This window comes from Lithobates pipiens, unplaced genomic scaffold (assembly GCF_037356315.1).
Source record: "Lithobates pipiens isolate NorthernLeopardFrog02 unplaced genomic scaffold, aLitPip1_a1.2 Scaffold_16, whole genome shotgun sequence".
NCBI classification, from domain to species: domain Eukaryota; kingdom Metazoa; phylum Chordata; class Amphibia; order Anura; family Ranidae; genus Lithobates; species Lithobates pipiens.
This window is the reverse complement of record NW_027507748.1, coordinates 120,581,763-120,596,307: the sequence shown is the minus strand read 5'-3', so window position 1 is coordinate 120,596,307 and position 14,545 is coordinate 120,581,763. Positions and strand designations below refer to the sequence as shown.

Genomic DNA, 14,545 nt, shown 5'->3' with positions numbered 1-14,545 from the left:
TGTTTAGGGGGTCTAAGTAATTTTCTAGCAAAAAAAAAATTATTTTAACTTGTAAACAATAGGCCTGGTCCTTAAGTGGTTAAAGCATGAATAACAGCACAGTGCTGTGGTGTGTAATTTGGCCCTTTGTATCATCTAAGATACCTGGCTAATCCTGCCTGGTGCTGCCCTCTCCCCTGTAAACTCAACACGTTTATTATGGTTGTTGAATCTCTGATACCATGGTCAGTTTAACAGGTCCCAGATACCAGATACCATCATCCGCTGTCTCTCCTTGCTCACCTCTCTACCTCTCCCTCCCTGCCTGTCAGCTGTGTCAGTGTCCGCCCCGCCCTTCCCCTCCTGCAGTTAAAATAACTTTGTAATGTACTTAAACCCCTTGTGTTAAATAACATTCTATGCACCAGTGTATGTTCTTTGTAAAAAAATATGCCAACTTGTACCTTATTTCATAGCGTCACTCGACGCTCATGTGACTGCCCGCCGCACTCCTCCTCTCCTCCCCTCCTCCCGGCTGACGTTAGCTAAAGAGACAGAATAAGTGTGCTTTATTTACATTAATAAACTAATTATAGTCTATTGTACTTAGCAATGTGTACTCAGAAATACCTCACCCAATGACTGTATTGCATGATTGTGCACATTCCTAACCAAAAAATAACATACACCTTGGCCTTTCTGATTTAGCTTTCAAGATTGGTCTTTGAACTAGCATAGCCAATTCAGGCAGTAAAGTTTCCAGCAAATCCAGTGTAATACAGTCATATTTTTTGCTTGTTACACATTTACTGACATGGCTAGATTCCATACACACTATATATATATATATATATATATATATATATATATACAATTTTATTATTATTATTTATTTATATATAGATAGATAGATACAGTATCTCATAAGAAGATTGCCAAGACCATGAAACTGAACTGCCACACGGTGGCCAAGACCATACAGAGGTTTAACAGGACAGATTCCACTCAGAACAGAACTTGCCATGGTCAACCAAAGAAGTTGAGTGCCTGTGCCCAGCGTCATATCCAGAGGTTATGACGTGTCAGTGTTCAGACCATTCGCCGCACAGTGCATTATATTGGTCTGCATGGCTTTCATCCCAGAATGAAGCCTCTTCTAAAGATGTAGCACAAGAAAGACTGCAAACAGTTTGCTGAAGAAAAGCAGACTAAGGACATGGATTACTGGAACCATGTCCTGTGGTCTGATGAGACCAAGATAAACTTATTTGGTTCAGATGGTGTCAAGCACGTGTGGCGGCTACCAGGTAAGGAGTACAAAGACAAGTGTGTCTTGCCTACAGTCAAGCATGGTGGTGGGAGTGTCATGGTCTGGAGCTGCATGAGTGCTGCTGGCACTGGGGAGCTACAGTTGATTGGGGAACCATGAATGCCAACATGTACTGTGAGATACTGAAGCAGAGCATGATCCCCTCCCACTGGGCTGCAGGGCAGTATTCCAACATTATAACAACCCCAAACACACCTCCAAGATGACCACTGCCTTGATAAAGAAGCTGAGGGTAAAGGTGATGGACTTGCCAAGCATGTCTCCAGACCTAAACCCTATTTAGCATCTGTGGGGCATCCTCAAACGGAAGGTGGAAGAGCGCAAGGTCTCTAACATCCACCAGCTCCGTGATGTCATCATGGAGGAGTGGAAGTGGTCTCCAGTGGCAACCTGTAATACTCTGGTGAGCTCCATGCCCAAGAGGGTTAAGGCAGTGCTGGAAAATAATGGTGGCCACACAAAATATTGACACTTTGGGCCCAAATGGCTGTGTGTTGAGTTATTTTTAGGGGACAGCAAATTTACACTATTGTACAAGCTGTACACTCACTATTTTACATTGTAGCAAAGTGTCACTTCTTGTGTTGTTACACAAAAAAAATCTATAATAAAATATTTACACAAATTTGAGGGGTGTACTCACTCTTGTGAGATAGTGTGTGTGTATGTGCGTGCGTTGCGTGCGTGTGTGTGTGTTAAATTTCAGTCTTACTTAGGCCGTGTACACACGGGCGGACTGTTTGCCCAACTTTGTTCGTCAAACAATCCGACAAACAGTCCGCTCAAAATTTGCATGAACGGACTTGACCACACACGATGAACGAACAGTCTGCTGAAAGCGTGCGCGATGACGTGAACGGCACGTACGACGGGACTAGAAAAACGACGTCCTATACACTGCAATGCAACCTTCGGCCGTGTAAACCCTTTCTGAGTATGCGCGATACTTAGTCCGTCCAACTTGCCTACACACGAGCGGACTGTCCGCTGAAACCAAGTTTGGACGGACAAAACCAAGTTTCAGCGGACTGTCTTACGGAAATTCCGAAAAACTTTGTTCGTCAGACTGTCCGCTGAAACTGTCCGCTGAAGCCCACACACGAGCGGACTGTCCGCTGAAACACTGTTCAGCGGACAAAGTTGGGCGAACAGTCCGCCCGTGTGTACACGGCCTAAGAGGCGCCTGTTGCTTTGATTTTCTCTTTATATTTTTGGAGTGGCTTCAGCTCCCCTCAAAAAGCTGCCCTATCAATACAGACTGTACATCTGCACACAGAGCTGTTTATGCTCAAAGGACTACTATATGAACTTGAATTGTGTACTATCATACTATAACCTGCACCACTACCCATTGTTGTTTTTCCCTAATTTGGACATACTGTCTCTGAAAAGATTATAGCTTGATCTGTGCTTTACATATACTAGCGGTTCTTAAAGTGTTACTAAACCCACAAAAGTACAAACAGTCTGTATATACAGTAAAACACAGGTCCCCAACCACCAGGCCACAGCCCACTACCAGGCCTTGGCCTCTCTGCAGCCGGGCCACAAGTGCAGTGGGGGTGGGTGGCATGAGAGAGGAAGGCAGGCGGGCGGATGAGAGAGCTGGGTGTATCAGAAAGGTGGGCTGGCGAGCAGAGATGACATCATCTCTCACTGCCCCACATGACCACTCTCCTGTCCTCACTCAGAAGCAACCACTGCAAAGAGGCCTGCCCCTGTGATAAATGGACCAGTGTTGCCACCAATGCAGTGACAATCCACATCTGGTGGCACTGGCAGCGACGTGGCAAGTGACATTCCTCATCTGGTGGCACTGACAGGCAGTGTGGCAAGTGACAATCTGCATCTGGTGGCAGGCAGCGTGGCAAGTGACAATCTGCATCTGGTGGCAGGCAGCGTGGCAAGTGACAATCTGCATCTGGTGGCAGGCAGCATGGCAAGTGACAATCTAGATCTGGTGGCAGGCAGCGTGGCAAGTGACAATTTGCATCTAGTGGCAGGCAGCGTGGCAAGTGACAATCTTCATCTGGTGGCAGGTGAGGTTCCTCATATGGTGGCAGGTGACAATCCGCATCTGGTGGCAGGTGACGTGGCAGGTGACACACTCGGGCTGCCACTGATCTTGCATTGTGGTGAGTTTAACTATTTCATTTTATATTACAATATAATAATTGAAATAATGTGCTTCAGTCATCCTGACACCATATCAACTATGGTGCCGTGATGACTGAAGAGCCAACACCAGCCATTGCCCCGACAAATTGCCTATGAAAAATCGATTACCCCCTTAATCTGGTGGCAGGCTATGTGGCGAGAGACATTCCGCATCTGGTGGCAGGCGATGTGGCAAGTGACACACTCGGGGCTGCCACTGATCTTGCATTGTGGTGAGTTTAACTATTTCATTTTATATTACAATATAATAATTGAAATAATGTGCTTCAGTCATCCTGACACCATATCAACTATGGTGCCGTGATGACTGAGGAGCCAACACCAGCCATTGCCCCAACAAATTGCCTATGAAAAATCGATTACCCCCCATGTGCCTCCCCACCCCCTAGCCCTGGCACAATTTTCTTCCATGCAGGCAGTCCCCGGTGCCAAAAATGTTGGGAATTGCTGCAGTAAAGCATGCTTATTATACTCACAGTGGAACCTAAGGGATTAATTCTCTGCATTGTGTAAAAAAGGCTGTGTGATCCTGTCTTTTCTGATCTTCTCTTCCTTCCACTGTCCCCTTATAATTTCCTGATAACAAAGAGTCTATGGAGTGAGGCTGTATATGCTCAGTTTGGTGTGCATTGCTAGAAGTTTTTTTTTCTTGAGAGGATGCATGTGAACAGCAAAGGGCCAATCAGCACTGATCCGACAGAGGGTCCGGGGTCCTGCAGTCTCATAAGACAGTCAGAAAACTCCTCCTACAAGCTTTAACCAGTGCTCGGCCAGACACTGATAGAAGTCACAAGATTCCCCTAACTGCTGATGAGAAAAGGTATTTAGCAGTTTATATTTACTAAAATGATTGCACTTCCATGTTCTGTGTACTGTGGGAGACCAGATATAGTATAATGCTGGGTCCTGGGTTCAGTAATACTTTAATGCACACATGGCTAAAAGAGACCAAAAGGACCAAAGAGCCTCTGTAGCTTATGCATGCATTTGCAAATGTGTGCAGACTAAACCCCTGCTTTTAACGCATACTGTTAGACAGGTTTTCTTAGTTGTCTGCGGATTGGTCAGTAAATGAAGCTTGTTTTTTTTCCTTGGATTTATCCTTGGTTTTGTTTATAACTGTTGTTAGCCTTGCAATGCTTCTTACCGTGATAGCCAGCTATAGTTGGGGTCAGGTGGCATACCCTTTTTGTATCACAGGATAAATCCATGGTTACATACACAGTAATAAAAACCTGATTTTCACTATACAGTATTTAAAACTTAACATACAAATATATAACATTTTGTATGGTTAGTTTGTTAAAAATACTTTATTATTATGACTTTTAGGCAACATTTTAGGAGACATTTTTAGAGAAATTTAGGTAATTCCAAGAGTATACAAATATTTTCTTGGAATAGTATATAAGTAATGTATAAAAATAATTCAGCCAGCCAGGCCCTTAAAGTAAAAAATCATTACTGCTCTAATAACCTAACTACTAAACTTTGCATTTCCAAAATCTAGTTCCGTAAGCCCTCTTGATCCTAAGTGATTCATTTCAAATATATCAAAATGTCTCTGATAGGGCTTAAATATGGTTATAAATTTTCCCACATTTATAATATGTATGCTTTTAGCTCTATTCATCTGTCAGATGGTATTGCACATAGGGTTCCTTTGACTATACAAAGGAAGTATTGGCAAACTAAATAAATATCCACAGTAGGCAATGAAAGGGATTGTATGCAGGGAGATAGAATAAGTCCTACTTCTTTTCAGGTATTGTTCATTCTGAATACTCACCTCAGTAGCCAACTATTTTTTTTTAGAGTTCAATAAAACATGTGTCATGTGAGTTGTGTGCTGTTCGCTGAGCACATTGCAGTGATCAGCGTAAATATACAACTAGTACAAGTAAAGTATTCTTGTATACAATGTGCAGAAATGAAGTAGAATAGAACACAGTTCAGTAAAGGTACAGTAACCCTAAATGAAAATGTCCGCATCGGGCCCAAAGTGTCAATTTGTGCAGCCCCATTATTTTCCAGCACTGCCTTAACCCTCTTGGACATGGAGTTCGCTAGAGCTTCACAGGTTGCCAATGGAGTCCTCTTCCACTCCTCCATGACCAAATCATGGAGCTGGTGGATGTTAGAGACCTTGTGCTCCTCCACGTTCCATTTGAGGATGCTCCACAGATGCTCAATAGGGTTTAGGTCTGGAGACATGCTTGGCCAGTCCATCACCTTTACCCTCAGCTGCTTTAGCAAGACAGTGGTCATCTTAAAGGTGTGTTAGGGGTCATTATCATGTTGGGATACTGCCCTGTGGCCCAGTGCTGGCAGCTCTCATGCAGCCCCAGACCATGACACTCCCACCGCCATGCTTCACTGTAGGCAAGACACACTTGTCTTTGTACTCCTCACCTGGTTGCCACTTCACATGCTTGACCCCATCTGAAACAAATACGTTTATTTTGGTCTCATCAGACCACAGGACATGGTTTCAGTAATCGACCGTTGTGAGACCTGTTCTGAGTAGAACCTGTCCTGTTAAACCGCTGTATAGTTTTGGCCACCGTGCTGCACCTGCCAGTTTCAGGGTCTTGGCAATCATCTTATAACTTAGGCCATCTTTATGTAGAGCAACAGTTCTTTTTTTCCTCAGAGAGTTCTTTGCCTTGAGCTACCATGTTGAACTTTCAGTGACCAGTATGAGAGAGTGAGAGCGATAACACCAAATTTAACACACCTGCTCCCCATTCATACCTGAGATTGTGTTACACTAACGAGTCACATGACACCAGGGAGGGAAAATGGCTAATTGGGCCCAATTTGGACATTTTCACTTAGGGGTGTACTCACTTTTGTTGCCAGCGGTTTAGACATTAATGGTTGTGTATTGAGTTATTTTGACACTTACTACTTTACATTGAAGCAAAGTGTAATTTTTTCCGTGTTGTCACATGAAAAGATATAATAAAATATTTACAAAAATGTGAGGTGTGTACTCACTTTTGTGTGATACTGTGTTCAACTAAATCCTAGAATAGTGTTCACTGGGATTTATTTGGTTTTCTCTCCTATGTTTGCATGACCCAATAACACTGATAGGTCACATTGCTGATTTTCTCCTTTATCTATCAGAAGCCTGCAGACTTCTAAACAAAGGGAATTTTACCATAACTCATCCTATGATCTGAAGCACTGGAATACATCTGGGGATTTCTCTTTTGAACAGTATGAGGAGGGTATTATTAATAGGATTGCACTTTAATTTTCATATACATAACCTTGAACTTTGCTTAGCAGGGAGTTTCTGGGTTGATAGAATTTGAAGATTCAGATGCTAATAAGGATAAAATATAAAACTGTGATTTAATATTCTTATACACTGTACACAGTAGTACATGCAGAGAAATAATGAGATTGAAGCATAATGAGATAAACTTGCCAGTCGTGAGACTGCCTTCTGTCAAGTATCAAGTTCCCTTTGAGATGTGGGGACATATGGTCACCACGGATGTGAGCACTTACTATATTTGTAAGGAGTGAATATGTATATGGAATAATTCTATGATTCTGGAAACATTTTTTACATTTTCTTCTACAGTGTCAATACATGCTTTCCTTTCCTTTCCTCGTGTCTTTCAGTTCCCACTTCCACACTCCAGAGGCAGCTCCCATGGACAAACAAGAATTATTCGCAGAGCCTACGCAGAAGACTTTTATACCAACATGATGGAAGAGAGTTACCAGCTGTGGGCCGACCTGGAGAGGGAATCGGGCATCAAACTGTATAGGTCAGAGCTTCTCATACTTTCATCAGTTGTGTACCAAATGTCACAACCCCATGTCCAAGCACTAACATCAGTTGCTGTTCTTAATTCAGAGCCAGGATGAAAAAAATGCCACCTATTTTCAGTTGAGTCTTTTCAGCTGTACATCCCTCCTGTTCACTTTCTGGTCTTTAGTCCGCCCCTCTTTGGCATGCTTTCTTTTAAATGACTGTTATGCATTTCTGATGTTGGGTGCTAAGGGAAACATCTAATTAGAAAGCTGATCTAAGATCGGATCTAAAAACATTTCTACTCATGAATGAACCAACCATGTTTTCGCAAGTGCTTTCTAGGTGTCACTATGTTGAGCATATTCCACTACAGTAACAGGGGCACTAAAGGGAGCATGATTATTTAACTACTTGCCGACCATGCCATAGCTGAAAGATGGCTACAGCGCGGTCGTGTTCTTCTTGGTGGGCATCCATGGACATCCTCCCAGAATGTTGCTCTCGCGCGCCCGCCCGCGGAGCGCTCCCGTAAACATCCGTGACCGCCGGGTCCGGAAGACCCGGCGCATCATGGATCACGGTAAACGGCCGCTGGTAGCGGCCGTTTACCATGTGATCGCTCCGTCCGATGACGAAGCAATCACTTCTAAACAAACTGGCATCACGTCATGATGCCGGTTCCTCCCTCCCCTCTCTGTACCAATCGGTACAGTGCGAGGGGAGAAGCGGAGAGATGGCAGCAGCTCTGTGGGCTGGATGTGTAGTGCCTGCAGCGCTGCTCAGTGCTAATACTCTCCCCATACTGTGCAATACTCTGTCAATACTGTACAATACTCTGCCAATACTCTGCAACACTGTGCAATACTCTGCAATACTCTGCTAATACTCTGCAACCCTGCAATACTCTGCCAATACTCGCCAAAACTATGCCAATACTCTGCCAATACTTGTCAATACTCTGCTAATACTCTGCCAATACTCTGCCAATACTCTGCCAATACTCGCCAATACTTGTCAATACTCTGCAATAAATTTTAACAGAAACAAAGTCTTTTTTAGATTTGTAGCGCAAAAAATAAAAAACCCAGTGGTGATTAAATTACCAACCAAAAGAAAGCTCTATTTTTGTGGAAAAAAGGACACAAATTTTGTATAGGTACAGTGTTGCATGACTAATTGTCATTCAAAGTGTAAGAGCACCGAAAGCTGAAAATTGGTCTGGTTAGGAAGGGGGGTTAAGTGCCCAGTGGTCAAGTGGTTAAACTGCAAAGAGTAAGCTTTCATGAATTTTGCCTGTATCACATTTCTTTTCTAAGACGGTGCTACCTGTATTGTGGATGTGTACCGCTATCAATATGAACCCCACACTTGGGAAAATACAGGTATATATAAGGTTTTTATATTTTTAGCATAGAAACAATTTAGAAATGTGTTGACACTTATGCCGCATACACACGACCAGACTTTCTGTCGGAATGAACTCTGACGGACTTTACAACAGAATTCAGACGGAGTTACGCTGACATGTACTTGCATACACACAATCACACCATAATCGTTTAACGTGATGACGTACGACAGGACTAGAAAAAGGAAGTTCAATAGCCAGTAGCCAATAGCTGCCCTTGCGTTGTTGTTGATCCTTCAGACCTGCACACAGACGAGCGGTTTTCTCGATAGGAACTGGTTCCGGCAGAAAGATTTGAAACATGTTCTATTTCCAAAGTCCGTCAGATTTTTCAACAGAAAAGGTCCGATGAAGCCCACACACGATCGAATTGTCCGATGGATTTGTTCTGTCTGAACTGTTGTCGAAAAGTCCGGTAGTGTGTACACGGCATAAGTCCTAAAACTGCTTCTGAATCAAGCAAGGTTCAGCCCCAATAAAAAAGTAGTTTTAAAACACAAAAGCTTTTTTCTGAGTCTGAGACAAAAATACTGGCCTGCTCTACGTAGATAATGCATGGATCTTTGTAACATGATTACACTGTACATTTCACCTTAAGTCTATTATATTATTATAAAAGCAGAAAGGTGAAGTGAGAGATGTGAACCAATATCTCACCAATACCAGTATTAAACATTATAATTGAACATAGGTTTTAAGTTTACTTATATAAAAATAGAACAGTACAATGGAAAACATAGCAATCTACTCTGACATGCTTATATTTTAAGTCTGCGTCGAATGTGTCCATTGTAGTGGCTCTTGCTTTGGTGTTCTTTATAATCATAGTTCCTTATTATATTCTTTATATGAATGGGAACAGTGATTCCAATTCTGGCTCTTTTCAAATAGTTTGCCCATTTAAGCATTTTTGGGTTGGCTTGACCTTATGTAGAGGGAGATCAACCTCAATCACATCTAATATAATAACTCAGTAACATTCTGAAACTGGGCCTCAAATGGCATTAAACAGGCATGAGTGTGAGAATTTTAATTTCCCCAACATTTAACTCCCATGCCTTTTTGTAAAAGGAATTGGTGTTAAGAAAGGAAAGGTAAAATTAAAGTGTATGTAAATCCTTACAATGAACTTCTCTTGTATGCTTCCTTTGGTCTTTTAAATTTACAACTAAAAGTGCTTTGTTATATCTGTTTGATAAGTGCAAAAAATACTAATTGATCCTGCCAGAAATCCAGTGCTGCTTTTGTGCACTCTGTATATATATATACAGTACTGCGCAAAAGTTTTGGTGGAAGGGGGATTATGGTGTGGGGTTGTTTTTCAGGGGTTGGGCTTGGCTTCTTAGTTCCAACTCTTAAGGTGTCAGCATACCAAGACATTTTGGAAAATTTCAAGCTCCCAACTTTGTGGGAACAGTTTGGGGATGGCCCTTTCCTGTTCCAACATGACTGTGCACCAATTTACAAAGAAAGGTCCATGAAGACATGAATGAGCAGGTTTGTGGTGGAGGAATTTGACCTCAACCTGATAAAACACCTTTGAGGTGAATTAGAGCAAAGACTGCAAGCCAGGCCTTCTCGTCCATATCAGGGCCTAACTACACAAATGCGCTTCTGGAAGAAAGGTCAGACATTCCCATGAACACACTCCTAAACCTTGTGGACAGCCTTCACAAGTTAATATTAAACCCTACAGACTAAGACTGGGATATCATTAAAGTTCATGTGCATGTAAAGGCAGGCATCCCAGTACTTGTGGTAATATAGTGCATATATATATATATATGGAACTTTATCCTTATATATGCAAGGTTGGTGGGAGGGTGGGGGGGACCTGTTTGCTGGCACTAGATTGGAAGCTGTGTGCAGTTCTCCTCCATACTTCAACGCGTGTGTTTTATATATATATATATATATATATATATATATATATATATATATATATACATAATATGTGTGTAGCGGATGACATTTAGGATCAAATGTCACACGCATTGTAAATTTAGTTTTTGACCTCAGGACAATAAAGGTTCTGAGGGTTAATTATTGTAGGTAGGCCTAACACCAGCCTGGCCAGGCTGTGTTTAGAAGTTCTGCCTGGTCATGTGAACGGTGAGGTGCACATGACAGGCCAGAACCAAGTCTGGTTGGATGTTTTGGTATCGGCCCTCTTGGAGCCAATCAGCGGGAGTGCCGGGGCCCGCTGAGCAGTCTGGGAGGGGGTACTTAAACAGGTGTGGGTCACGTGTTCGGTGTTCCAGAGTTGTTTGTGAGACCCGTGTGGTCTGTTCTGGTTCCAGGACCGGGGTAGCCCCATGAGGGGTCCCGGTCACGGGGTGTTCGACATCCCGCACCATGTTCCTGTCAGTGGCCCCTGATAGACCTGCCTGGTCTGGGGTAGGGATCCATCTCTTCCCGAGTCTTGGAACCTGCTGGTCCAAGGCGCTGTAACTGAGGGAGGATTCAAAGTGTCCGGGTGTGCTCTCGGCTTGGAGGGACACCACAGCTCATGGAAGTGACCGGGGAAGGACTCTTCGGAGGAGGGTCGGCAAGTGGCATCCTGAGAAGCGCCTGGTTACTGAGATGGGAAGGACATTGACAAATTCACAATTTTCCAGTACCATAAAGGAAGCGGGAAACGTCCCAGGTACAGTTGGAAAAAGCTTCCTGTATACTCTCAGTTGATTGTTCAAGTTTTGAGTCAACGTGCTGACTGCCATGATCTCTGGGTAGAGATCTGTTCAGCCTTGAAATACCCATGTGCAAGTGGCTACTCTCTGGGTAGAAATAGAGACTTTACTAGGTCTGCAGTTCAAGGTGCCTGAGTTCTTCACCCGTGCCCTCTGTTCCCTAAGAGACTGTGTTTGTGAAAGTTCTACTGCAAAATAAACCTTTTTGAAAGGACTTTATCTGTGTCAGTGTACAAGTCGTTGGGTATCAACCATGGGAACCCCTAGATGCAGTGGAGCAGGCCAGGAGAAGGTAACCGGTAAGCCCAACAAATCAAGGCCACACAGCAATGGTTGTGGGGCCGCTACATATATATATATATATATATATATATATATATATATATATATATATATATATACAGTGTCCAAAATTATAAACACAACACTGTTGTGTTTTTTTTTTGTTTTTTTGTACACAAAAGGCCTATTTCTCTCAAATATTGTTCACAAATCTGTCTAAATCTGTGTTAGTAAAACCTTTTCCATTGCTGAGATAATCCATCCACCACATAGGTGTGGCATATCAACATGCTGACTAGACAGCATGATTATTGCACAGGTGTGCCTTAGGCTGGCCACAATAAAAGGCCACTCCAAAATGTGCAGTTTTACTGTATTGAGGGGTCCAAAAAAACAGTCAGTATCTGGTGCGACCACCATTTGTCATATGACTCGTTAGTGTTACAAGGTCTCAGGTGTGAATGGGGAGCATGTGTGTTCAATTTGGTGTTATCACTCTCACTCTCTCATACTGGTCACTGGAAGTTCAACATGGCACCTGATGGCACAGAACTGTCTGAGGATCTGAATGAACTGATTTGTTGCTCTACATAAAGATGACCTAGGTTATAAGAAGATCGCCAAGACCCTGAAACTGAGCTGCAGCACGGTGGCCAAGACCATTCAGCAAAAACAGGTTTAACAGGACAGGTTCCACTCAGAACAGGCCTCATCATTCGAGAGGCAGGTGTCATTTCTTCAAAGTAAAAGAAGGAAACATAATTAGTTTGAGCCTAGCTGAGTGTATAAAGTCGGCTAATTTCTAGAGTGCCTTGGAGAAAATAGGGCAGGCTTCAGGGGGGAAATGTCTTATCTTCCAAACCTTGGCAGGTGTATATGGGTGGAGTGAGAATGCTGAGGACAGTGTTGCACTGAGGTCTTGGATCCTCTGCTGCAGGCAATTTGTGACACATGGCCTTTGATGCTCAAATGCCTGCACAAAGAGCCAGAATTTGGGTCATCAAAAACAGGGACCACTATTGGGTGGCCATTATATTGCATCCCTGATATAAGGATAAATTAGCTAATCTACTGCCACCATCTCAGAGGGAACGCAAAAGGAGACACTTTGAGGAGATACAGTGTATGAACTACTGCTGCATTTCCAGATAGTGACAGGATCCCCTGTGATGACCAACATGCCTTCAATCCTCTGTTACCTGAAAGGAGAAGCAGCACTAAAGGAAGCACTATTTTTTTACATTTGTTAATTTAGTTTAATCCACAGCAACCTGAACCACCTAATTGTTGACTACATCAAATACAGGTCCAGGGCTGATGCAGACACTCAGAGGTGGGTACTCCATATAATACTGGGTGTCCAGGCTGGGCCACTAACCAGAGCTTGCGCAGTATTGTTACACCTTCAGCCTTCAGTGCAGCAAGAGGTTTTGTTATGGAGAGAGAAATCTTGCATGGACCAGCTTACTTTCATTAAAATTAACCTCTCTTGGTTTACCTATGGCTACAAAGCCCCTGCTGCTGATGCTGCAGGCTAAATCTTTAAATCTTTAAGTGTCACCCCCCCCCCCCCAAAAAAAAGGAAGATACCTGCCACTTTTACAAACCCCTGGCCTATTTAGATCAGGGGTCTCAAACTGGTGCCCAGTGTGCTTTGACACTGAGATGCAGAACAGGATTTCACCTGCAGTAAAAATTAGACATCTGGCAGCTGATGTCCACGGAAAAGGTGCCAGAGCATCTAAATCAAGGTGGTGGCCCTCCAGCTGTTGCAAAACTACAAGTCCCATGATGCCTCTGCATGTGGGAGTCATGCTTGTAACTGTCAGCCTTGCAATGCCTCATGGGACTTGTAGTTTTGCAACAGCTGGAGGGCCACCACCTTGATTTAGATGCTCTGGCACCTTTTCCGTGGACATCAGCTGCCAGATGTCTAATTTTTACTGCAGGTGAAATCCTGTTCTGCATCTCAGTGTCAAAGCACACTGGGCATAGTTTTCTTTTTTTTTCTCCTGCCTGTAGAAGCAGCTCACTGTTATCCTATGTGTCCATGCACATTAGGACATTTGGAGATATATTTTAAGCTCGGCGTCGATCCTTCCGGATCGTGTTTTTTAATGGAGCTTTCAGGCAGAAAAAACTATTAAAGTCCATAAACCCTCTTAAGCGCTACTAAATGCTCCTGAACGCTATGTCTTAAGCCCCATACACACTATCAGATTTACTGCTGATTTTTTTCCTGCAGATTTACCAAAACTATATAATATGAGGTCAAACCTTAGGAGTTTCAATATGTATGTAATCAGGCAGGCCCTTGCACTACATGGTTTTGGTAAATCTGAAGACAAAAATCAGCAGAAAATCAGAGTGTGTATGAGGCTTAAAAGCATTTGTGGTTTCAAAAAAATTAACACAGGAAATGGTTTTGGAAAAAACACTGGCAAAAGCAAATATCCATAAACTCTTATAGACTCCTGTGCCATATGGGTTACTATCATAGGTGTGCGCAGCCTATTGGCAGTAGGGCAATGGACAGTGTCGGTAGAGCAGGGGATGATGTCGGTAGAGCAGGGGATGATGTCAGTAGAGCAGTGGATGGTGTCAGAAGGGCATATATCAGTCATTTTTTTTATTTTTTTTTATTATTACTTTTTTACAATTGCATTCTTTTTACATTTATTTTAACAATCATTTTTTATTATTGTTTTTTACTATTTTTTTAGGGGGGGGCTTTGGTGAAATATTAGGGGTCTAAACCGACCCCTGATGTTTCACCTTAAAAGGGGACTAAGGACAAAGATTCCCCAGTCCCTTTCTCTGCAGCCAACCAGCAGGGGGAATCTGCCCCTCACAGGGTCATTAGGGTGTGTCCAGGCACACCTAGCACACCCTGGCCTGTTTCA

The 14,545-nt window shown here is 43.0% G+C and overlaps 1 protein-coding gene across 1 annotated transcript in view; it reads left to right on the top strand.

Annotated features, from left to right (window-relative positions):
* The window catches only part of PIPOX (pipecolic acid and sarcosine oxidase), a 135,158-nt gene that overhangs the window by 19,964 nt on the left and 100,649 nt on the right, over positions 1-14,545 (top strand). Inside the window, exon 2 of the mRNA XM_077480388.1 lies at positions 7,127-7,275. Coding sequence (XP_077336514.1) covers positions 7,127-7,275 — 149 coding nt within the window. The remainder of the gene's footprint in view (positions 1-7,126; positions 7,276-14,545) is intronic.